This window comes from Paramormyrops kingsleyae, chromosome 1 (genome assembly GCF_048594095.1).
Source record: "Paramormyrops kingsleyae isolate MSU_618 chromosome 1, PKINGS_0.4, whole genome shotgun sequence".
NCBI classification, from domain to species: domain Eukaryota; kingdom Metazoa; phylum Chordata; class Actinopteri; order Osteoglossiformes; family Mormyridae; genus Paramormyrops; species Paramormyrops kingsleyae.
The window spans coordinates 6,087,086-6,109,381 of record NC_132797.1 but is presented as its reverse complement, the minus strand read 5'-3'; the positions used below and the strand labels follow the sequence as shown (position 1 = coordinate 6,109,381).

At 49.8% G+C, this 22,296-nt stretch overlaps 1 protein-coding gene across 1 annotated transcript in view; it reads left to right on the top strand.

Moving 5' to 3' along the window:
• Positions 1-22,296, top strand: part of snd1 (staphylococcal nuclease and tudor domain containing 1) — a 137,265-nt gene that overhangs the window by 25,257 nt on the left and 89,712 nt on the right. Inside the window, exons 11-15 of the mRNA XM_023791412.2 lie at positions 313-414; positions 4,609-4,721; positions 6,502-6,612; positions 7,896-7,968; positions 10,708-10,849. Coding sequence (XP_023647180.2) covers positions 313-414; positions 4,609-4,721; positions 6,502-6,612; positions 7,896-7,968; positions 10,708-10,849 — 541 coding nt within the window. The remainder of the gene's footprint in view (positions 1-312; positions 415-4,608; positions 4,722-6,501; positions 6,613-7,895; positions 7,969-10,707; positions 10,850-22,296) is intronic.

The following is a 22,296-nucleotide window of genomic DNA, read 5'->3' as shown; positions in this document are numbered from 1 at the left end:
AGTTCCAGTACGTGTAATGGCCAGAGGTCCCAATACTTTTGTCCGTACAGTGTGGGTGTGTGTATGTCTGTGTATGTGCATATGTATACATACATACACTTTGAATTATGTGCAAGCCTTACAATGGTGCTTCCAAATCTGTAGCTCTAGAATATTCTAGTGTGTAAAAGTCATATTGAGTCGTGTTACAGGTTTACCCTTAAGAATTTTTTTTAAACCTGAGAGGTGTTTATTTTAGGCAAGAACAATCTGCTAATGTCACATGAGGGATCTCCAGTGTTTGATTACTGTTTTTTTTTTCTCTCCCAACAGGAAAAGAACAAGGATAAAGACAAAAGGTTTCGCCCCCTCTACGACATCCCCTACATGTTTGAAGCCCGCGAGTTCATGCGCAAGAAGCTGATTGGCAAGAAGGTACAGAGTGCCCATCCGCCGCGGGCTTCCGGACACCGGCCACCAGGGGGCGACGGGAAGCGTCCTCTGTCGTCTTCCGCTGCGAGGAATTAACTGCGAAGTTTAGGGGGGATAAAATAAATCTGCAAATCTGCTTTTAATGGATTTGTTCTGCTAACAGGGATACCCTCAGCAGAAGCTCATTAATGGAAGTAATTGGGTTTCCGTCGTTAATGTTCGTGTGTCCTAGCAGTAAATTAAAATGCGATTGTTTCTCCTTGAGTGGGACACCATCTCCCCCCCCCCCCCCCCCCCCATATGTAGCCCAGACGTCTGGGTCCTTTTTCTGTGGGTCTCCTGTGCCTTTGTATCAGTTTATCCCTGGGTGTGATGTCACTCCTCCTTACTTATAACGCCTCTCACTTATGCAAGGCTTAATAATAAACGTTACGGCCGTGTGACATTTCCCTGCCGTATTTCCTCGATTTAGTGAGCCACGCTCCGCTTGTCCGTAGGTTTGGGAATGATCTGGGAAAAGTGTTGCAGCATGTTGCCCCCCTTTCCCAAGGACAGAGCTGGGATTTCTTTCTGAGGATAAAGCAGGAATTTCCTTTGCTCGCTGGGTATCGGAGAGTCCTTCCAGGGGTTTTTGTGGAGGGGTGGGGGGCGGTGTTGAGCTTTCTCGAGTGGGAAGAAAACTTGGATGGAGTGGTGGGGGGCATATCAGGGTCTGTCCCCCAAGGTCGTACTGAGTTCACTTTGGGTGCCTGAGTTGGGATCCCCCCCCCCCCACTCATATCTTCAACTGTGTGATTTGAAGGTACCTGACATACCCGTCATATTGAGTAAGACCAATCTTTGCTTGTCACTCTCTGGACAGTCACTGTCCAAAAGGACATTGTCTGCTATATTTAAGACCCTTTGCAGGCTGAATGTATCTAATTGAGTCATATGTTGTAAAATAGAGTTCAGTAGCTTTTAAGGTTGTCATAGATTTTAGACTTCAGGTTTGATTATTTTAAGAAATTGTGCCCTTTATGGGTCAGTTTGAGTGCCTGGGGAGGGAGAGGGAAGTGCCTGCTCCCTATTTACGAAGGCAGGTTCATCTCTGGATCGCTGCTTCGCTGAAGTACAATGAAATTTCAAAGCACGATCTTCTCGGAAATTGAGGTCAGACGGACACTTCGTGCTGCCAGCGTCACGCCTTAATGACCTCTGAACGCTCGTCCTCGCCCGTGATGCCGTGACCATATCTGCCATGACAGCCTGTGGAAATAGATGTGAATTTAGTCTTCGGGGCATGTTTTTTCCATTTTTTTGAAAATGTTTTGTCTGGTTCAAGCCAAAAAGGCCGGTTTACTTAAACTTCGTCTCATGCAACAACCGACGTACAATGTTGTCCTTTGTTATACACGCACTTCCTCCCTTTCCACTCATGTTTTTGATGAATGGAGGGCTGATATTAAACGCCGAGGGTGCTGCATCCCAAATCGGCTGGACCTGTTGCTTCTCTGCTCTCGTGTGGGGATTGCCGGTGAATCTGGGAATGAGAGGTTGGCGTTCCGGCTCTGGGTAATTAGGCGATGCCTCACGAAGCAGCCTTTTCCTTTGAGCGATCAGAATTTCGTTTGCCGGCGCACAGGCTGCCCCAAGATTTGACTAACTTTGTAAGTCGGCCTTCTGTTACATGCTCCCCGGCTTGGAGAGTCGAATGAAAATATCATATTAATCCACTTATCAGGCAAGAGCACATTCTCCTAATCCGCAGCTCTGTGCGCGACTGTCGCTGACGCCGGTGGTAGGTCTTGCTCAGGCGGGGCCCAAGGCAATGCCTCTTTCTTTTTTATTTCATTTTCCTGTCGTGATCACACCCCCCTCCAGAGTTTTGACGTCGAGTACGTGACCAGAGACCAAGCCGGGGAAATTCAAAAACCTTCCGATTGTCATGCGCTCAGATAAAGCCGCTTTTTGTCGGTCAGTTTGAGTTTCCTGTCTGGAATTAACCAAAAAGGAAGAATGTTGTGTTCCCGTTCTTTATATATATATATATATATAAATATATATCTTTACTTTTTGCTATCTCCTAAAGAGAACTCTTGTGAAGCTGTAGCTCATGTCATGAGAGGCTCCCTGTCAGCTTGGCTGGTTGGGTTTGGCGGCCGTTTGATATGTGGGAATGTTTCCTGGTATCTCGCCTGTTTGAGGCATCTCACGATTTGCTCGTTCGCCGTCACTTCTCCTCTTGGCACCTTGTCAACATGGCAACTGGACGTGAAATTTCCGGAGTGCTATCGGGCACCGGTTCTGCCATGCATGTCGTTCGGCACGTCCAGACGTTCCCCAGACTCCAGTCAACTGCGAAGACCGTCGTTTATCTCGTCTTCGGTCTGGCAAGGGCTCTGGTGACAGGATGAAGCCGATTTTCTGTTTTCCGCGGCACTCCTCCAGACAGATGTTCCCGTCTCTTTTGTGGCGTCTGGTCAGGCGAGGCGGAGACCTGTCGGTGAAAAATGATTGGCTCCGTGTGCACCCCCTGCCAGAGGCACGGCCTATACGAGAATTGCGATTCTGTGTCTTTGGCTGTACACCGTAACGGATGGCCGTTGTTGGGCTGATAAGAGTGTACTCAGCCCGAGTCCTCATCGGTATTGGCAGTTTGTGCAGAATCATTGCCTGCTCTTATTGCTTTGTGCCTAATATCGGAATATTCCTGGTCCGGAGGTTTTATTTTTTATTTTTTTTTATTTTCTGGTCTCTCAGCCTATTCCTCATTTGTAAATATGCAAATGCCGGTGGCATATAAAGGCTGAGGTAATTAATTGCCTGTGACATCAAACAGTCTTTCGATTCTCGGGCATTTTACTGCCTGACGTCAATACGTAGCTTCTAGCCTTCGCCATTAGCCTAATTACGCCCCGACTCTTTGTAGTTATTTTCGTGTGTGGATTCGCCGAGCACCTAATGCCGGGTCCCGTCACTCTCATCTAATAGCTCGGGGCTAGACGATCGATGTGTAGCCGTCGGGCTGAAGTATTTAATTTTGTTTAAGCGTGTGTTTGTAGATTGAATTTGACTATGTGGTTTGCGCGTGCCGCTTGCCCGACTAGCTATGGGTGGGATTTTGACGGTTTGAAACTCTTGTGTTTCTGAGCACCGCCAATCCTGGCGTTCCCCATCGCCTTGACTCATGATCTCATGCCGTTTAAGTGAAAGGAATCGATTGGCCGTGATCTTTTCTCTGCCCGCGGCTTGGTCATCCACAAACAGAGATGCAGCGGGAGAGGAGGAGTTGGGGTGGTCGTTGGGGTGGGTCGGATGGGTAGCATGGCAACGAGTAGCATCGCCGAGTCATTAAACTGTCTTGGTGTTGCCGTGTTTTGAGCAAGTCTCCTCCTTGCGTCATTCTAAGTGGCTTGGTGCTGACAGCTCACCTGTTTCGAATAGGACTGGGCACTTAAAATTTGAGCCAGTTTCTGGAAATTACTTAATGCCAGTTTTCACGTGGCTAGAAAATGCCTTCAGATCCAGGCTTGGCTTTCTGTGCATTGCGCATGTTTACTGGTTTTCTTGTGTGGTTAAGGCGAAAGGTACGGTTTGAGTGTTTACGTAACAGGTGCTGTCGTACCTGCACTTGTCAAATTATCTGTGTGCTTAGCTTCCAGACATGGGAGTTTGTCTGAGTCGTAAGAGAGGTCTTTTATTTACCTACAAAATGAATTATTTGCAGCGTATCCCATGATGCACTCCGGCTTAGTTCTCTGTTGTTCGAGCGGCGTGATGCTTGTTTTTACTTGCTAGTGGTTCCGTCATCTTGGTACCTCTTTCAGTTTTTGTGACAGGGAAATTTATTTGAATTATGCAGAATTGCTGAAGGGAAATGTTCAGTTATTTCTCTGCAGATATAGTTTTATTTTGAGTTTTAGATGAGTGCTTCTCTCTAAACTGCTATTTCCGTGAGATATTGAAATACCCCCCCACACCCATGAAAGGGCTTATTGGATGTGAACTTTTTGCTAAAATTCTGCTTTTTTGTACATTTCTTGTTGTCTGGACAGCTGTAATGAAGTAAGACATTTCTTTTCCCTGCCTGACTAGTTCAGTTTCATAGGTTTATTTGCCCTGATTTATTATGTCCATTATTTCCTGTTTCTCGCATTCCTGGCTTGTAGCAGCCCCCAGATAACACCCCCCCCCCCCCCCCACTTCCTCTCTCAGGTCAACGTCACCGTGGACTACATCAGGGCGGCCACTGCGGCCACGGACTTGGGCACATCTTCCATTCCCGCCTTCCCAGAGCGCACCTGTGCCACGGTCACCATCGGGGGCATGTGAGTATCCGCCATGTTGCCGTACTGCAACCTCGGGGCTCCTCGGGCGTCCTTGGGCCTCCTCGGGCCTCCTCGGGGCTCTGGCAGTTTCTGACCCCGTCCCCAGCAGAAGTCCAGGTGCCGTCATCATCCAATTTGATATTTTATTATAATTACCACTGTTAGCATTTTAACATTTACCATTCATTCCTCTTCAGGTAGAAATGACTTTTTCTGAAGTAGCTAAAAGGTTTTTAAAAATAGAATTAACCACAGTACCCATCCCCCCCCCCCCCCCCCCCCCAACACACACATTTTGTGCTTCTTTCTCCCTCCCATGTGGGAAGGGCCTCCTCCCACTCTCTCCCCCATTTTTGGTCGTCTTGCTGAATGGCCCTTAATCACCACGTTGGCTGCCCTCTGCCATTATAACGAACCGTGTTGGCTTTTATGGCAGGTCAGGATAGTCTTGGAGTCCTCGTCAATCTGGCCCAGTTTATTAAAGCCGCCGTCCTTCGCCGCCGTGCTCCAAGGGCTCTGCATGCTTTTGCCAGTACCCAGCTGCCCTCCTCACGCGGTCAAAGCTGCAAACATACAGGCGTGTCTTATTTAATGTCCAAATGCGCACCGACATCGCTAACTGAGGCAGCAGGGCGCGCACGCGGTGGTAATTCTGGTAAAATATGTTGTGGTAAGCCTCACGCCCCCGGCGTACTGCACATTGATTTTAGGGTAAATGTGATTTACCGTGTTTTTGCCCCGAGTGTGTGGGTCAGCCGATGCGCTTGCATCTCTCCGTTAATAAAGAACACGTTTAGTGCGCCGAGTGGTAAGAATATACGACCATGTGATTGGTCGGTAAGAATGTGCGAGCCCCTCGGAACCACAGCCCCTGAGTGAGGTCATCACTGGCTGTGGCACTTTGTATAACCCCGTACCTGGGCTGGAGCATACTAGTCCCCCTAGGCTGTATCACATGAAGGTGTCTGTCCTGTCAATAACAGCACTCCGCAGTAATAACTGACCCTTTCAGTTTACTGCTGTAAGGGGCTGTCATGGTTATGACAGAGTAAACGGGAGGCTGGCCTTCTCTATTGGCCCTCTGGCCCCCGCTTGTTGCCTGGCAACCAAATCCCCCCCCCCCAAAATGTAATTCCAAATTGCCCTCTTTGAGCCTTCTTAAATATGCCCCCAAATATGTTGGAACATCACGGTCTGGAAGCCCCCCCCCGGTGTAGCCTGTCATTACAGGACCCCAAACAGACAGGCAAATCGGTTTTCCCTGAACTCTACTGGCCCTGTCCACCTGTCTTTGGGGGGGGGGCGTACCAGGTTGTGGTCCATGCCCTCTCCTGGATGCATGACAGGCGTCAGCCCATTGCGGCCCAGCAGGGGGCGCAGCTGTGCACGCCGGCTGACGGGGGCGGTGGCTGTGTGTTGAATCCCACGTTCTTATCCGCCGACTTTTAGGAAATGTCAACCTTTATCTGCTGCTTATTACAAAGGCTGTGTTTATCTCCTCAGTACCCGGGATGGGAATGCGGTGCCCGTCTCACTCGGGGGGGGGGGGGGCAGGCTGTGGGGGTCGCCTGATGTGTGAAAAGCTTTTGTGGGCCTTTGAGGCAGCCTGCTCATTATGAGGCTCCGTTTAATGTCGCGTTTGCGCTTCCTGACAGTCACCCCCGATCCCCGCTAACGGGAGTATTAACATGCAGTGGCTTTGCTTTTTGCCGTTGAGCTTTTCCACATCATGCTAATTGTATGTATTTCTGTGTGCTTTTTTTTCCCCTGCTCCCCGCAGTAACATCGCCGAGGCCCTGGTCAGCAAAGGCCTGGCCACAGTCATCCGGTACCGGCAAGACGACGACCAGAGGTCCTCGCACTACGACGAGCTTCTCGCTGCCGAGGCCAGGTCAGCGTTGTCCTGCTGCAGCCGCCGTCTCCGCCTTAGCGCTGTAGCTGCTGATGGCTCTCCTCCCCCGAGCCTCCGCTGCCGCTTCCCCATCCAGAATTCTGTACTGGCGTCTTGAAATGGGATGATCTCACCTCACCCAGGGTCCATCAGACTCATTCCTTTACAGCTTTATAATTAGCTTGATGGCTAAATGCTAATCTTCCCGTAGCTCTGAGACGTTGCGTCTGGCAGAGCGGGATGTTAGTGGTACCATCACTTTTCTAAATCTCCCCCAGGCTCCCCTTAAATCTTCAGGAGGCCAGACTGCACCTTGCATCTCATTTCAGCGTCATACATGATAGTTGCCACACGAATTCCATTGTATGTTTTTACAATCACTATAAAGGTGTTTTATGTCTTATGTCCTGCTGTCAAGGTCCCCTGGACTGGATTTACTGCACTGCTTGTGCGGTTAGAGTATGTGCTATGTGGAACTCAGGAGCATGTGGCTAAGCGTTAAGATGGCTCTCTCCTGTCCCCTCGCTCTGTGCTGAGACTTCCCGGTGCATTGTGGGAAGTCATCCTCATTCCACTTCGCGTGGCGATGGAATTGAGAAAGCAGGGCGCGATAAAGGGTGGTTTTGAAAGCGGCGGATAATGGCAGTATCTTGAGTCCTGATTTGGGTGACGGGGTTCTGTGGAGAGTACAGCGTGTAGCTTATTATAATCGAATCTCAGTGTGTGTGATCCGCACCCTGGTCATGTGACCCGCAGCCGGCGCGTTGGGCTTTGCTGTCCTTTCCGGTCACTGGGACGGAGAGGGGACCCGGGGCCCCTCCGGGGGATGGGACAGGCGGCGGCTCGCCTCATTAATTTCAGGAGAATGTAGGGCAGGGACGCGGATGGGGCCCCGGGCTTGGACTGCACTTTCCTGGCTGGGCTCAGATCAATTTGTTTTCATGACCATGCGGGTTTGGTGTATCGACTGCTGCCGTCGGTAAGGGGGCTGCCGTTCGCTTTCATGCCGTGGCCTGGTTTGTTGTTTACCTCTGAGTGCGATGTGCTCTGGCCTTTTTAACATGGCCTGTTAAATTAGCCCTCATTATACACACAGCCCTCATTGTACGCTGTCCGTTTAGCTGAGAGAAGCAAAAAAAACGCCTCCTTCCCCCTATAGCACAATGTGACAGAACTGAAGCGGTTTCAATATCGAGCATCCTGATTGGTCCAAGTTAGTGTTGCTCTCCGCTTTATTCCAGTGATGAGCTGACATGTTTGTATGTTTGTTTATTAAATTGTAGGGCCATAAAGAATGCTAAGGGCCTGCACAGCAAAAAGGAGCTTCCCATCCACAGAGTGGCTGATATTTCTGGGGTGAGTACGCCTGCCGACTCGGGGTGGGGTCCCTTCACGAAGAAGCCGGTCAGTCCTCTCGCGTGTCCTTTCATTGTCCGCGTGACAGGATTACAAACGGCAGGTGGCCAAAGTCATTTCGACGCCACCCGAGTCGTTTGAGGACTCTGGGCCCCAGGAGATTTGGCTTTGCCACATCTGCAACACCCCCCTCTGCTTTGTGTGCTTGGGTTGCAATTTAGGACTACATTAAAAAAATTTAAAAAAAAGCCCTTAGCTAAGACCCGTCTCCTTCGCGCTCAGACTCTTCCCCCGGCACTGCGCTGCATCCTAATTTTATCCGGGACGCGTCTCAAGGAAACATGAAATGTATTACAGCGTTTGTCAGCGAGGAACGCGAGTGTTTACGGGCGCATTCAGCCCTGCCGCGCCTCTGTCCTGGAAAAGCAGGGCTGCCTCGGAAATCTGCGCCGATTCCGAGTGAAATGAGCGGGATAGAATTCCAGACAGTGAGCCGCTCGATGGACGTATGTCTCCATTCTTCTACGTGTGACAAATTGAATCTGAAACTACCCCCCCCCTCCCACTTTGCATCCCCCCTCCCCTGCATCACCAGTTAGGGGTCACTAATGTGATCCCCATTACCGGCCCCAAATTGCATCAGTTTTTCTAAAGAGCCTTTTTTTTTCCCCTTGTCCCACCCTCTCCGGTTCGATCAGCCCTGGGCAGGGTATTTTTAAGATGGCAGGTGCTGAATTAGGCCAGCGCCCTGTGTGCGGGGGGAGGGGGCAGTGGGTTGTATTTAACCAGATTCTCCACTGGCTTCCTGCTGACTCATTAAGCCTCTCCCTCCAGTACTCATTCCTTCTGGAGAAGGCTCCCCCCCCCCCCCGTCCCCCCGCTCTGTCATAACTTTGTGGGCAGTGTGCTTCCAGTCCCAGAGACCGGAGAGTGATCATTAGCACCGGAATAGAGTCGGTGCTTGAAATCATTGGGAAACGTTGCTTTGGCCTTCCGATGGTCCATTTCCGATGCTTATTGGACCTTTTCGTTCTCTCATACCGCGGGATTCTGTGAGATTTTCCTTCTAGGCTTGCTTGGTCTTTCAGTTCCCCTACCCCCCCCCAGTCCCTGACTCCCCCAGCAGCGCGATGTTAATCTTCCAGCGGGTAGTTATTCGGGAGAGTCACACCGGGAAGTCTGGTTTGAGCTGACAGACCACGGTGCCATCGGTCATGGGGCGGGGAAAGTTCGGTGTTCGGTAGAAGCGAGATACATAAGGGGGCTATAATAAGACTTATATGCCGGAGTGAGTCTGAGCGAGTCATGCCGGTTCAGAACCCTGATGCCGCAGGTGACTCATCTCTGGTGAAGTGCTGGTCGTTGTTTTCCGCTGCACTCCTGGAGGGAGGCCTGGATGCATGTCATAAGTGCACCCCCCCCCCCGCGCACTCATTCATGCTCCTGGAAGGCTTGGCTTTGGTCTGGAGATCCTGTGGTCCTCAGATCTGGCTTGTGCCCGGGGGGTGGAGCCCCCAGTATGACTCACCCACTGACCGTGGCACAGCTGGGTGTGGCGGGAATGTGCCATTAGGAAAGTGGACCCATGCCCCCCCGTGCCCCCTCCCCCCCCCCGTTTGGGCTGGAGGCCTTCATCTGTGTAAAAAAGGAGCCGTCTCATGACAGTGATGCACGCCACCCCCACCACAATCAGCACCCTTGAGTGATGGCCCGCGGCAGCCAGAAGATGTTCTGCCAACGCGACACGTACGGAACGCGCACCTGTTCCCCATTTCTCTGCTGCACAGACATCTCAACTCTACCTCCCGTCTCGGGCCAGCGAGGGCCGTCCGTGTTAGAAGGAGGTTAATTAATCCAGCTGTGAGTCGGCCTGTCGCTCTCCTCACCCCAAACTGGATTTTTCTGGCCTGACGGAGGCGCTGGTCCCATCATTGCAGTTTTTGTAGTTTTGTTTTTTTTTTTCTCTTAAATGGTGGATCTGTCCTGCCATTCTTTGGCCTTTCAATTAGTGGCTGAGGTATGGATTGAAGTCCATATTTACAGATTATCTGGGGGGGACCCACGCCCCGGCTCTGGAAATCCGCGTGCCCTTAAGTGCCCAGAGCCAACCCCGCGCGCTAATCCTGTTTGCACTCCTGTGCTGTGTTGTGAATGTAAACAACAAAATGCCCCTGTCCTTCAAACAGTGAGCACCAGAGTTGGAGTCACTCCTGTGGCTATGCCCCCCCGCCTGAGGCTGTACTCTGTTACATCTCCAGTGCTCATGCATTCGCCATCGGGCCGCCCTCAGCTCCCTGCTCTTTCCAGGTCGCTTGAAAGCAAACTTGAAGCTTGATGAAATCCACCTCCTGCTAGGGTGCTAAGCCTGTTATTCCCAGCATGGACCATGGAACTGGGGGGCCGGGAGCCGGGGGGGGGCCTCCCTGCCTTCAGAGCATCATTAAGAATGCAGTGTTGAGCACTGATGAGAGAATTAAAATGACTCAAAACCGATATAACTTTATTAATAATAGTCCGCATAGTTCTGTAGTACAATAGCATTTGTCTGTTTAGGATGACATGCCCCCACTGTCTTGAAATCACCACCCCCCCCCCCCCCCCCCCTTGTCTGAATGTGTCCCACAGTCCATGGTTCCCAGCATGGTTGTTGGGTCCCAGAAATCCAGCCTGACACTTGTGGGGGGAGGGGTCCTACACCTCTGTTCTGAAACCCACCACTTTCTCTCGCACCCCCCCCAGGAGACGCAGAAGGCGAAGCAGTTCCTGCCTTTCCTCCAGCGGGCGGGCCGCTCCGAGGCTGTGGTCGAATACGTCTTCAGCGGATCTCGCCTCAAACTCTACATGCCCAAAGAAACGTGCCTGATCACCTTCCTGCTGGCCGGTGAGTGCCGGCTCCCCCCCGGGGGCATCGTGGGATACGTCGGTGGCGCAGTGTGCTTCTGGAATGTTCCGCTTCCCGCATAAGAGTTTAGCTGTAGTTTCTCATTTCCTTGTGAACAGGCATTGATTTTTGCATCATGTTTGTTTTTTTTTTATTATTTTTTAAGATCTAATTTATGAATGTTGTGGGGGGTAACGGACTTGGCTGTACAGATATGCCACAAGCTTATTGGCATTTCAATGCCCCCACCCCCCCACCACTGTAGGAGTGGTTGACTTGAATACCAATTGTGCTTTAATACCATCACCATCAAGGACGCTCCTTTGTGTGTACATTTTGGGCAGCTGTGATGCCCGGTCCGTTCCAATGGGTGAGTGGGGGTGGGTGATGCCGCCAGAAGACTGCTTGTTTTATTTCCCGTTTTTGGTTGCGGTGTTTTTTTTTCCAGCCCGATCATCAGCTTCATCTGCTCCTTGGCTTGGACCTGACGGGGTACGGGGTTGGTATGGCCCTTCTCCAGAGCCTTGTTAGCTGGGAACGCACGGCTAAAGACACGGCGGCTGAACAACTCGGGTTTCTCATGTATATTAGCGCTGCTGCCTCGTGAGGTTTTAAACCGAAGGGATCTGGTTTTATCCAGCACAGATGCCACTGCGGTAAATGGCCTCTCTCTGCCAATTAATATTCTCTGCCTAACGAGGCCGGTTCACCAGGCCTACCGAAGCCTTCTGGTTCTCGGGGCTGGACAGACCCCTTCTGTCAGAACAAGGTCTCCTCCTCGAAGTCACGCCTGCATATTTTGTTTGCTGCTGCCGTTCCCGTATACGCTGCCCAGCCAAAAAAAAAAAAAAAGTCGCCATTTGAATTTATATCAGCAAATACTTAAGAGCCAATGACTGGATTATTATTACAGCTCAGCTACGTTATGCAGCAATAAAGTAAAGTCAGCTGAGTACCTGAATCTACTGAATGGTCAGGTTACACCTCCATCCATCATCAATGGATTTTTTCTTCCCTGTTGGCATGGGCATATTCCAGGACAAGAATGCCAAGATTCATTGGGTTCGAATTGTCAAAGAGTGGTTCAGGGAGCATGAGGAACCATTTTCACGCGTGACTTGGTCACCACAGAGTTGTGACCTTAACCTCATTGAAAGTCTCTGGGATGTGATGGAGGATGAGATGTTGCATAAGCCTTTGGAAACAATGGAATGACAAATGTGCGGCATAATCAAAGCTAAAAAAATTCAAATGCCGACTTTTTTTTTTTTTTTTGCTGGTCAGGGTAGTTTGGCCTGTTCAGTTACACCCCCCAGTTCAGGGAACCTGTCTCATAGTGGGAGGGCTTAGGAGGGGTGTGAACTTGATCCACTCCTTCTTGGCAACTCATCCTGAGCCTTTCTGTTCATGTCCATCTTTATCTTGGCAGATCAACTCTAATAGTTGTATATTCTAATGGTGAAATTCAAGTTTCTGATCTCTGCTTTCGGAGCCTAGATACATAGATTAATAAAAATTGGCACATTATGTCACTAACAGGCATCGGTTGAGAGCAGCATCATCAGTACGACGTGTTCACTAATGGGGCCCAAAAATTAAAGGGGTGTGTTGTCCTTACTGGTTTGTCTGGGACAATGAATCGTTTCTGAAGCCCTTCCAGCGTCTCTGGGCTCCCGGTGCCTCGCTCTTAATTTGGAGTTTCTCAGTCTTCATTGCCGCTAAATTGCCTTCCGTCACCGACCAGCTTAATCACACCGCCAAATACCGCCCCCTCCCCCTCCAAATTCCCTTACAGGACGTGTAATCGTGCGTGTCCCCCCCCCCCACACACACACACCCCCGGAACACCTCCTAATTGATTTAGCTGTATGTTTCATAACTTGCCATTTGGTATGGTTTAATTTTATCCATGGCGTTTCGACGCGGGCGTGTCCTCGTCCTGTCGCTCCGCGGCGTTTGAGCGATGCCGCCGCGTGACATTTTCTCGCCGTCCCGCTAATGGCATTTGCGGCCCGCTTCCCTCAGCCACCAGCATTGTTTTTCCAATTGTCCTGAAATCTTCCATTTATTTGATTATGCTTATTATAAATCGCAGTAAATAAATTATGGCCGTCCTCGGCAGCCTTGATTTTGGATCCGAGCGAAATGTGTCCGCCAGATATACAATTAGGCCCTCGTTTTAATAAACGTTGATTAAAATCAATGTTCTGAGCGCCTGATCTCCAAGTTAACGTGTTAGCGTTTAGCGAGGGGCCCCGCCCCCCAATCGTCCAAAGCTTTTAGTTTTGAGAGCCAGTGCTTTTGAAAGGGAGGATGGAAACCCTCCCCCCACCCCAATCATCAAGGCTAGAGGATGTGTTAAGTGGATCAGGCTTTTAATTTCAATGGGATGTTTTCTTGCTGCTTTGATTAGCCGTTAACGCACACTTTAGTCAAGGCACTTAATCATGCTAAACAGCCGACGTGGTCCTATGTGCTGACCCCCCCCGCCCCCCCCCACCTCCATCCTGAAAAGAGAGAATCCAATTGGGGGGAGAGACTCTTTGGTCCCCCCCACCTCATGGGACAAGGAGGCCTTGCCTTTTATTTTATTATTATTATTTTTTTTGAAACACGCTGGTGAGCGGCTCAGATAATGAAAAGGCCTTGATCCGGGGAGGGTCGGGGGGGGCCCCCGGCACGCTGGCACTGCGCCGCCGTGACTCATTACCGTTGCTATGGAGCGGTGAGTCTCAGACACAATCAGCCAAAGGTTACCGCATTAACCGAGAGGGCGGCCATTTTTAGCAGCCGGAGTGCGTGCCATGGTCAGAAACTGTCCCACGGTTCTTTTGGCTTTTCCGAGAAATATGTACAGAAAAACAAGATGGTTTTACTTGGCTATGAAGCAGGTCTCCGCTCTGCACCCCCGTCTTTTGCACCCCCGTCTTTTGCACCCCCGTCTTTTGCACCCCCGTCTTTTACACCCGAAAGCAGTGCAGAGGGCGGGGCTTCTTCCCTAACTTGCTGTCCTACTCCGGTCCCTCACTCCAGACACCTAGCACAGGGCAACATAATTAAACCATTTTGAACCAGTTTTCCACAGCAACCATCCTACCTGTCAATTAGCCTTAACCTGCCATCCCTACCATGGCCATTACCCCGCAAGAGGCGAAGACTCCGGGTTCGAAACGGGCCAGTATCGCAGTATCGTCTTTGCGAGGTGTGATTTGTAGTAAAATCTCTACCTGCGTTTGAAAATCCTTGCAGCCTTACTGGACCCTTAACTTTGGTAAATGGAAACGCTGTTATTTCCAGCATCAAACGAATTCTGGTGCTAGTTGTTGGGTAATTGGAGGGGTGGGGCTGCATTAGTTTAGTTATGGATACACAGATTACGGATTTTCACCTCTTTGCTGTATCCTTAACTGTAGATGTGAAAATAGTCGTTAGTGCTGTGCCCCATGCTGAGTGCGGCGGCCGCTTTGATCCCATTCAAGATGGATGTAAGCTGACATCTTCGTGAAAGTTGGGATGGTCATTTCTCCTCCTGTGCAGAGCCTCTCGACCGCTGAGCCGGGTGCTGTGTCGACTTTATAAGACTGCAGAAGTCGTGCCCTTTGTTACTGTGGGTGCCGAGAGCAGCACAGACGTTAGACCTGCCTGAGGCTCGGTGTGTTACGTAGTTCCATGATCTTGGTACCTTCGTCCTGTTGCTCTCGTGGTTAAGGTAGCCATCTTTGGTGTGGGAAAGCAGTACTCAAGTCTCTCTCTGCACTATTTGTATCAGACACTCAACACCTTATTTGGAGGAAAAAAATAGCTAGATTTTAATTTTAATTTACCGTATACTGGAAACTCCATAGTTCCTTGACAGTGTCTTGTTAAATGTTTGTTTCTTCTTGTTTGTCTTGTTTCACGGATGGCCGTGCCTTAATGAGTGGTGAGAGATCCTCCGACTGCGGACGCCTTGCTGTCAGATTTCACACAATACGCACAGAATGCACCTACCAAGGAATCTTAGCCCCGCAGTGTGCAGTTTAAATGTGTTGGCTTATAATTTTCTGGATTTTTTTTTTGGACTTTTTTCTGAATTTTTCTGAATACCTCTGTAGCCTCTGTTTGTCTGGTGTAGCGTCTAGAGGGGTTTATATGTAAGATGTACATGTCTGTTAGCGTCACCACGCTAAGGTCACGAGTCTGCATACCCGCAGCTGTCATATTTTACGTGTTTTCAGTTTATCGCTTGCTTGCCTTTCTGTCCCACCTCCCTTCTGAAAAGCGGGCAGGAAAGATTTCTCTTTTGACAAACGCTTGCATTTTTATAACCATAAAGTCGATATTTACGGCCTAACAGAAGCTCTGGTTGATGTGGAGCTGGTTGATCTCAAGGTGCCAATTTCGCCTAACACTTGCTGGAGAAGTAGATATTGAAGGCTGCCTTCCTACTGTCTGAATGGAAATTCGGCCGGTTCTTCTGCAAAGCGAGATGAATCCATACAGAAATCCATACCGCCGTGGCCGCGGTTGATTCATGCGGCCTTGCGTTTGCACTTGCAGCAGTAGTCGTCATCGCGAGTCAGCCACCATGTTCTCAAGGTTGGGTTGCCCTCTTGAATTTTAATGTATTTTGTTTTAACCTGTTTTGCAAGTGAAAGATGGAGCGGCAGAACCAAAAACCTCGTTGCTGGGGAATGTGGCATTTTGTGGCTGCTGATCGACGCCGGCTAATGACAGGATCTGCCAGAGGGTTCATCCGCTTTGTTCTTTGTGCCGCAGTCGCGCTCCTTCAAGGGACATTTTGGGTTTGGCTCAGGGCCAGTAGCAGATGCATTATTGCGGCATCAAAAATCATACATCTTGCATGTTTGAAGGTTATTGGCAACATAAAAGATGCCTTCGGATTCTCGTCCTTGAACAAATGACGATCTTTTCTTCTGAGGTAACTTCAGTAGCTATTAAATTGCAAATAGCTTTTTTTCTCGAGTATTTGACGTAGGCACTGCAACGCTACTGAAAACAAAAAAGCATAGTTAAGGGGTGCCTCTCATAGTTTGTATAGCCAGAGATATTGCTTGATTTTTTTTTTTTTTCTGAAGAAGGGTTTTTTCTGAAATAATACCCAGGTCATTGGGATATGAGGCACCGTGCCCTCTTTTCAGACGTCTTCGTTTGAAAGCCCGCTGACATTCTGGGAGAGATACTTATCTCCCCTCTCCAGGAGAGGAAGTAGAAGTCTGGATATTCCCAGTAGATGAGGATTAAGGTCTCGAGCTGCGGTATGGATTAGTTACCGGAATGGGGTAGTGGTGCCCACATTAACTTAGCGGCACATGCTAGAACTTCAGACCATAACAGGCTAGGAGAAGAAATGGCCTGGTTCTTTCCTTTTATGCGAGCTTCTTAGCAGAAGTCTAATTCTGTAGAAGAGTGAAGTCTGCCTGCTTTGTGACCTCAACTGTAATTTGTGGGATGTGTGGTTTGTTTTTCAGGCTTTCTGAATTTGTCGCTGTCTGACTCCATCTGAATTTTAACGCGAGTAATTCTGTCCTCCAAAGCGAGATCGAGGATGTTGCATAAATCCATACTAATGCGGGAGCAGCTTGTCTGCAGACTCGTGAGGTGTCCGCCTGTGAAGCCGTCACCTCTCTGTACGTACTGGGATTCCTGGAATACACGAGTACCAATCGTGTTCCTAAACCGGGGATGGACTCGGCCAATCAGAATGAGGCATTAATAAACAGGGACAAGTTGAATCACGTTGGTCAGGACCAACCTCCTCCTACAAGGTTAGGCATTAGCAAAGGGATGCATCTGTGGGCCCAAACCCCATGGGAACCCTCTGTCCAGGTTTTTATGTTTTGTCGTCTTATGTGTTTAACTTTCAACATTCTCCTGCCTTGGAAGGCAAGTTTTTCCACAAACCATCCTATGTCATCCATGCAGTATTCGCCTCTGATTTTTCTCTGTTCCGTCATCCGAGATTGAGATGAACTCCTTTCGTCACATTGGATTGGGTGATATTCTCAGCCTTTTTTATCAGAAAAAAGTACGGACCCCTGTGTCTGCTGTCAGAATCTCCTCACCCAGGACCCGGTCATCCAGAAATACCTCGCAGGAGAAGAAGCTGTCAGTCACGCGACCGTCCTCAATTTAACTCGTAACCTGTCAGAAGTGCGAAGAGCCACTTTTGGGTTCTGGATTGCCAGCGTCCTTGGATGTTCTATTGCTCCCGCCCATGGGTGTGCATGTGGGATATAGTGACCGGTCCCCAGTAGACCGGGCCAACGGGAAAACGGCTACGTCCTGTCAGGATGAGCACAGATCCTGCCCAGAATCCATAAGCGCAGGTGATGCTCCCAGGATGCAGCTGGTGGGGGCATAGGCAGATTCGAGCTGCCCCCACTTGCAAAGCAACAAACCTACAGTTCAGTTGATAGCTTTGAGTGCCCATTGCATAGCAGAGGAAGACCTGCCCTCTACACACCACCTGTAACTCAAGTAGAGCATTTGTCTTCACAACACCCAGGTTGCGGGTTCAAATCCCAGGGAACGCACACAAATTGTAACCCTTCCATCTATTCTGAGTTACTTCGGATAAACGCATCTGATAAATGAGTTAATTTACTGTAGTATAAATGCGGAGAGGTTTCATGAAAGGTTGGGACCTTCGTCTGCCGATATGAGAGCTTCTTTACAGCTTTGGTTTGTCTGTCTACTCAGTTTCCCTGCAGTGGTGCTGGGATTGCTAGGCAGGACCTGCCACTGATCTTGCGCCCCCCCCCCCCATTTCCCAGAATCCCCTGCTCCTCTTTAGAAGGCCCTGCGTAAGCCTGAAGCCCCGGCCCGCCTTAACCGCATCTTTGCCCTTTGATGGCAAACTGAGGAATTTAATTTGCTTGGTGGGGATTTGAAAATGGCTGTCAAATATGCTTTATTTCTGCCTTATTTTCGTTCAAAAATAGGAATGTTATCGCAACCCCCCCTCCCCCCATGACCCAGTTATCAAGTATGAATGAGTCTGGTGATGTAATGCCGCATAACCGCATTCGTAGGCTTTCTAAAAATCATTTAAAATTGGTATTTACCAGTTATGTATTTTTAATGGACTGCTGTCGAGTGTCTGTTTGAGGGTCTTATTCAAACATGAATTCTGGTTTTGTGCCCCCCTCCATCTTCAGATGAATTAAGACTGCAGCTGTGACTCATTCCTGCTACGAGGTTTTCAAACAGTTATGTGGAAGGAGGTTCCCCCCCTTGCCCTTGTTTTTGATGGGGGGTTGGGGGAAAGACAGAGAAGCCCGCTTATGTAATAAAACGCAGCCTTTGTGTGGAGTTTGTGCTGTAAAACATGAGTTAGAAGAGCAGAGCCCGGCAGAGTGAGTCTGAGTACGCTTTATATAGCAGCGCTGAGCTCGCATCAGGTCCCAGCGGCTTCCGGGCTCTGATAGAACCACATCAAATGGCCGCTTGGAAAAGCCCAGAACATTCGCTGGTCAGGTCTCGAGAAACCGAGTCTGAACCACTCTTCAGATGGATTTCGTCAACAGTCTGGATGCGTGCGATACGGGGAGGGGGGCACTGTACGGGATGCAGCTCAGCGATCATGGGAGGTTTTATGGGGCGAGTCCCTTAAAGCTTGTGAGTTTCCTGTCCCGTTACGGTTGTTGAATCTGTGTTTGCATCCAGCCCTCTGTAAGCAGCCTGCAGGATGATCCTTTGGGGCTTCCAGGGCACTCAGCCTTTCTGTGGTCGGTTTCCCTCCAAAAACGTGGCACTTACTGCGGCCGATGGCTGCCGTATATGACAGGAGCGCAAGAGCTGTGTTTTATGGAGGCTGTCTGGGTCGGCCATCGTTTCTCGTGTTTCCCCAGCACAGCCGGTGTGCTAATTCGCACCCCCCAGGTGACTGTATCCTCAGCTGCCTGAGCCATTTCCTCAGGGTAAATGGAGATTAAACCCCCACCATGTCCATTCGCAGTGGGTCTCGCACCATCCTGCCTGGGATGTGAAACATCCCTTTTACTCCCCATATCGTGGTCGTACACGTTACCCGCCCATTGCAGACCACATGCACATAAGTCTTATTGCAGTATATTAATATCGGTCTATTTTACTATTATTATTAATCTGTCATTGTGCCTAATTTATAAATTAAAGTCGGTCTGTGTACAGTGCTCAGTCTTGAGGCACTTGCTTAATTCTGTAAAAATGCTACAAATGTATTGGTTTCGTAACAAGTCTATTGACAGGAAATGTGTAACATATCTGCATTTATCTTTCACACAGACATTTTCTTTTTATTAAGTGTGATACATTTTTCTGGGATTGACTCATTCAGTTCTCTTCTTGCCATTTTGCTATTAAATTGCAATTGTAGTCACTGGCTCCCAAAGGGACACTAAGCACAAATGTTTGCCGTTTTATGTTATTGCAAAGGTGTTGCTAATTAAAAAGCACCCAATAAGACTGCTTGCCAGTGAACTTTTTAACTCCGAACAGCTTTTAGAACTGTAATGTGGGTTTCAATTTATTACTTTTTGAAATGAATGTTTTACTTTAAACTGGTTCTAATGTAATATGTTTTACATTAGAACCAGTCAGTCTGTGTATGGGCAGACTGCAGTATGCATGCAGGGAACAGGGGTCGGTCTGTGTATGAGCAGACTGCAGTATGCATGCAGGGAACAGGGGTCGTCCTCACTGGGGTTGGCTGTATATGGGCAGACTGCAGTATGCATACAGGGAACGGGTCAGTCTGTATGGGCAGACTGCAGTATGCATGCAGGGAACAGGGGTCGGTCTGTGTATGGGCAGACTGCAGTATGCATACAGGGAACAGGGGTCGGTCTGTGTATGGGCAGACTGCAGTATGCATACAGGGAACAGGGGTCGGTCTGTGTATGGGCAGACTGCAGTATGCATACAGGGAACAGGGGTCGGTCTGTGTATGGGCAGACTGCAGTATGCATACAGGGAACAGGGGTCGGTCTGTGTATGGGCAGACTGCAGTATGCATACAGGGAACGGGTCGGTCTGTGTATGGGCAGACTGCAGTATGCATACAGGGAACAGGGCTCGTCCTCACAGGGATCGGCTGTATATGGGCAGACTACAGTATGGATACACAGAACAGGGGTCGTCCTCACAGGGGTCGGTCTGTGTATGGGCAGACTGCAGTATGCATGCAGGGAACAGGTCATCCTCAGTGGTCGGTCTGTGTATGGGCAGACTGCAGTATGCATACAGGGAACAGGGGTCGGTCTGTGTATGGGCAGACTGCAGTATGCATGCAGGGAACAGGGGTCGGTCTGTGTATGGGCAGACTGCAGTATGCATGCAGGGAACAGGGGTCGGTCTGTGTATGGGCAGACTGCAGTATGCATACAGGGAACAGGGCTCGTCCTCACAGGGGTCGGCCTGTGTTGACATTATGTCCCCAACGTCAAAGTGAGAAGCATATCTATCATGTTGCCGTTTACCATCTACGACTGCGTTGCTTAATTCTTCCCTTTGCTTAAAATCAGTCTGGCCCCACATCGATATTTCTGTATCTCTCCGTTCCCTCCCCCAGGGGTATTTTCAGTTGGCCAATATTGGCCGCATCAGGTCTGTCTCTCTCTCTCTCTCTTTCTCTCTCTCTCTCTCAACCGTCGCTGTGGCTGCGCTTCTTGTTCTTGCCGGTCACGTGTCTCGTTGGCGGTTCCCCGATCCGGAACCGGCAGACGGCGGGGCCTCAGGGCAGGCGAGCTTGAAAGGAAAGGAGCACCAGGTGAGTGTTAACCGAAACGGGCATCAGAGGCGAGAGCGCCTCGGGCCCCCATGTGCTGGGCTCCTCACCGCATGCCTCGAATACCCCCCCACCCCCCCCCCGCCCCAGGTGACCGTCCTTTTCATTTCCGGCAAGCGTCGTCAGCAGGGGGCAGCAGCATGAGGGCACCTTGTCTTCTCTGATAACGGCTCCATCCTCCCCCAGAAGATTTATTTCATGCGATAACAGCACGTGGTATCAAAGCTGATGCCTCAGAACTAGATAAAGTCAGATTTGCAGCAGGCTGAAGTCATCAATACTGAGAGTTTCGCCTTTCTTATCCTTCAGTATAGAAACGTATTTAAATTATATCTGCTGTATATTGACTGGCTTAGGTCACGTATCTGATTAATTATGGTTATTAGCATTTTTTTTGTCTGCAAGTCCCCCACCCCCACTTGAAGTGACCAGCTGAGGTAAAGACTTCCCCTCTGCGCTGTCACTCTGCGGGATGCAGCATTCGATGCGTCTGCACCCGTCCTGCCAAATCCGTGACCCGCCACGGAACCGCAGTCCTGCTTAGAAAGCAGGTTGCTTGGAAACTGATGTGACGGGTGAATTTGATTAAGGACTTTCGTTCATTACGGCCCGCAGGAATCCTGTAGAAAAGGGGCCCAGCTGTGCGTAAACAACCCGTCGCCCAGCTGAAATGTCCACCTGTTGGCGGATTTCCTGGCGGCCATGGATGGATCGCTCGCTATTAGCGTCCGCCTAGCCGTGGCACAGGGGTCTTCGCAATACACGTTTATGAAATTGCGGATGCTTGCGGCTGGGTACGAATCTGTCCGTCGCAAATTATCTCCATGACAACCCCCGCCCAGCGGAGTTAAGCATTTCAGAGGTATAGTATCTCTCTCTCTCTCAGCCTCCCACGACTCCTGCGAATCCGTATCTGCTCCTTCGGAATGGGGCCGTTTGTCACCTCGCGGTTCCTCCCATCCTGACCATCTGGCCGAGGGTGTGAAGCTGTCTCACGGTTGATGTGCCAGCCGTCGCCGGGGCGATAGCAGGCTGACAAGCTAAAGATTTGAGATGGGGGGGGGGCAGCTTCTCAGAGTACCTGATGGGACTTATTGATTAGCTGGGTCTGCGGTCACATTGCACATTGTGAGTTGTTATGCAGTATTGGTGTCCTGTGTCTCTGAAATACTTTAGTCTAATTTTGAGTGTATTTTCTGCCAATGCTGTCCTTTTTTTTCTACTTTCTTTTTTTTTTTTTTTTTAGAAGTCAGGACACGGCCTATGCCAGATGCTCATGGGATTTGTAGTTTTTTTTTTTTTAGTCCATGGGCAGGACTACATATTGACAAGTTGCTGACCCTCTTTGCAGAACCCCCTGGCGATGCAGCCATCATCTGCCAGTCCCTCTCCTTGCTGTGTCCCCTAGTCAGCGGTTCTGGCCCGGTTTCACTGGCGAGCGTGTGGCAGTTAGGGGCTGACGCCTCACTTGCCGCAGTCCTGTAGACATGTGTGTGCAGCGTCCCGCTGCGTCCTGCCCACTGCGTGTTCGTCCAAGTGATTTGTTGCACGTTTATTTCAGTGCGCATGGGGGTGGCAGGTTGCTGCCAACACCAGTAGTATTTTATCTGCATGATTTGCACAAATCAGATTAAAATGTCCCCCCCGCCCCTATCCCCCAACACCAGATCATTGAATC